Source organism: Amphimedon queenslandica, unplaced genomic scaffold (genome assembly GCF_000090795.2).
Source record: "Amphimedon queenslandica unplaced genomic scaffold, v1.1 AMPQUscaffold_11688, whole genome shotgun sequence".
Lineage (NCBI taxonomy): Eukaryota > Metazoa > Porifera > Demospongiae > Haplosclerida > Niphatidae > Amphimedon > Amphimedon queenslandica.
This window is the reverse complement of record NW_003548070.1, coordinates 6,024-8,494: the sequence shown is the minus strand read 5'-3', so window position 1 is coordinate 8,494 and position 2,471 is coordinate 6,024. Positions and strand designations below refer to the sequence as shown.

The following is a 2,471-nucleotide window of genomic DNA, read 5'->3' as shown; positions in this document are numbered from 1 at the left end:
TCATTCAGAATCCTACTTCATCTTTTTTTATAAATTTTTTATGTTTAGTACAGGGTCACTGGTCAATTTTTGACAAAATTTAAAAGGAGAGAATTCTCCTTTTTTATAATATTTCCTGATACATATACATGTTCTTATGTTGTGTAGAAAGTTTCAGCTGATTCCGATCAAAATTAGATTTTTTAACAAATTTTTAAAAGTTGCTCCAAAATGGACCAGTTTCCTGATACATGTACTGTACATCCAATATTATATGAAGTGATAGTATCTCTCTCTCTCTCTCTCCCCTCCAGTTCTGCTGCCAGTAAATTTGATAATAAAACAAACCAAGTGACCATGATATGCTGGGAGAGATTAACTGATAGTTACCTAGCAACAGGCCACACCCCTGACTGCAATATAAGGATATGGAACACCAGTAATGGGGAAATGGTCTCTCTATTAAAGGTGAAGGGCATTCTGTTTATTATCATTATTGTATTGGAGTTGGGAATTTATGCTATACAGTGCTATTAATTAATTATTAGTTAATTAATTATTCATAGGGTCATACTAATGAAGTTTTTGTTGTTGAATGTCATCCAAAGGAACCGAGAATATTATTAACTGCAGGTAGTTATTAATAGTTTATTTATTAATAGTTATAAGCAGTTGTTATTAAGTAGTTATTATTGCTTTATTCATTAGTAGTTATTAATCATTTATTAATAGTTATTAATAGTTTATTTATCAGTAGTTATTAAGTAGTTATTAATGGTTATTAATATGGGTGTGGTCTCAATAGGTCATGATGGTCAGGTTATTATTTGGGATATGCTGGCAGCTGTTCAACTGAAGGTCTTTCAAATTGAAGTGAGTTAATTATTAATTTTATATTATTAATTAAATACATGTATACTATGTCCCAACTGAGTTTGGACCAAGAAAAACTGGAATAACTTTTTATAGGAATGTGGGATAAGAATGAGATTTTCACAGGTTCTTATTTGCCCAATGTTGCTTCAGGATATTGGGTTTTGGGTCTCTCAGAGTTTGGGAACCCTGAGAACCGGATTCTCCCTATAAACCCAATGGCATACCAAAGCTAACCACAATGATGCTCTATGATGTCATAGTTTACATAAGCACATGTGGTCGAGCGCCCAAACTGTAGTGGTGGGCGATACTGGCCAAAATGGATTCGATACGATACCGATCGATATCAGCTCATATCGGGAGTATCGATACAGTTTTGATACGATATTTAGACCACACCTATGGAGTCACACCCCTTATTATTGACTGTTTTCATCGATGTTTTCATGCACGTGTATCCACGTGTGTGTATTTACGTCATTAACTTATTAAAATTTTTATTATTAATATAATTTAACCATAATAAATGGGCGTGGTCAATGTATCGATCCAGATTCCTTCAAAATTTCGATACCGATACGAATCGATACCGTAAAATATCGTTTGTATCGATAAAATATCGATATATCGCCCACCAATACCAAACTGATAATTCTTCTTTTAAAAAGCTAACAGAGCAAGATCTTCTGATAATTATGGCCTTTATGAAGACTAGTTGACTCCAGCAGCTATTGTACTGCTTATCAGGAAGAGCAAGACTGTTTTAAGAGTGAAACAAGATAGCCAAAATATCAACCATGTCTCTATGAATATCATTATAACACTTCACTGTCATTAGTGACGTAACTACATTTTTCAAATTCCAATGCAGCTGCTTCCACTTCCGGTCCATTCTCAGTTGGGACATAGTATACATGTACATTAATAATGGACAAAATTAATGATAGTTTTTAATAAAGATCAGTACTGAAAATTTGACATGTTTTCTCATTGAATGGGTGATAACTTTCACTTAAAATTTAGTTACTGATATACCATAGATCAGGAAATTAGTGTGGTAGAAAATTTTTGCTGTTTAAAATTGTGCTGTGACTTAATTTTTACTAAATATTACATTTCCTGATACTTATACATGTTCTTATGTTGTGTAGAAAGTTTGAGCTGATTCTGATCAAGTTTGGATTTTTTTATGAATTTTTAAAGTTGCTCTAAAATTGGACATAAGTCCCTGTACTATATAGCAAGGCTGCAAAAGTCATGGCAGCCATTTTGTTTGGGGGTGAATCCTACTTAGTAATGCTACCGCGTTACTAATAGTATAGGATTTTTACCGAATTTGACCAAAATTGAAAAGGAGAAAATTCTTTATTTTTATTACATTTCCTGATGCATATACATGTTCTTATGTTGTGTAGAAAGTTTGAGCTGATTCCGATCAAGTTTGGATTTTTTAATGAATTTTTAAAGTTGCTCCAAAATCGGACAAAAGTCCCTGTACTATGCTCACCAAAATTGAAAAGGAGAGCATTCTTCATTTTCAATACATTCCCTGATACATATACTTACATTATGTATATGTTCTTATAGCATCCAGATGCTGATACTTTATATGTTGA

General features: G+C 32.6%; 1 protein-coding gene across 1 annotated transcript in view; it reads left to right on the top strand.

The window, feature by feature from the left end:
* Window positions 1-2,471, top strand: part of LOC105315138 (bromodomain and WD repeat-containing protein 3-like) — a 6,938-nt gene that overhangs the window by 2,676 nt on the left and 1,791 nt on the right. Inside the window, exons 6-9 of the mRNA XM_020005156.1 lie at window positions 294-447; window positions 546-612; window positions 785-852; window positions 2,443-2,466. Of these exons, the coding sequence (XP_019860715.1) occupies window positions 294-447; window positions 546-612; window positions 785-852; window positions 2,443-2,466 (313 nt within the window). The remainder of the gene's footprint in view (window positions 1-293; window positions 448-545; window positions 613-784; window positions 853-2,442; window positions 2,467-2,471) is intronic.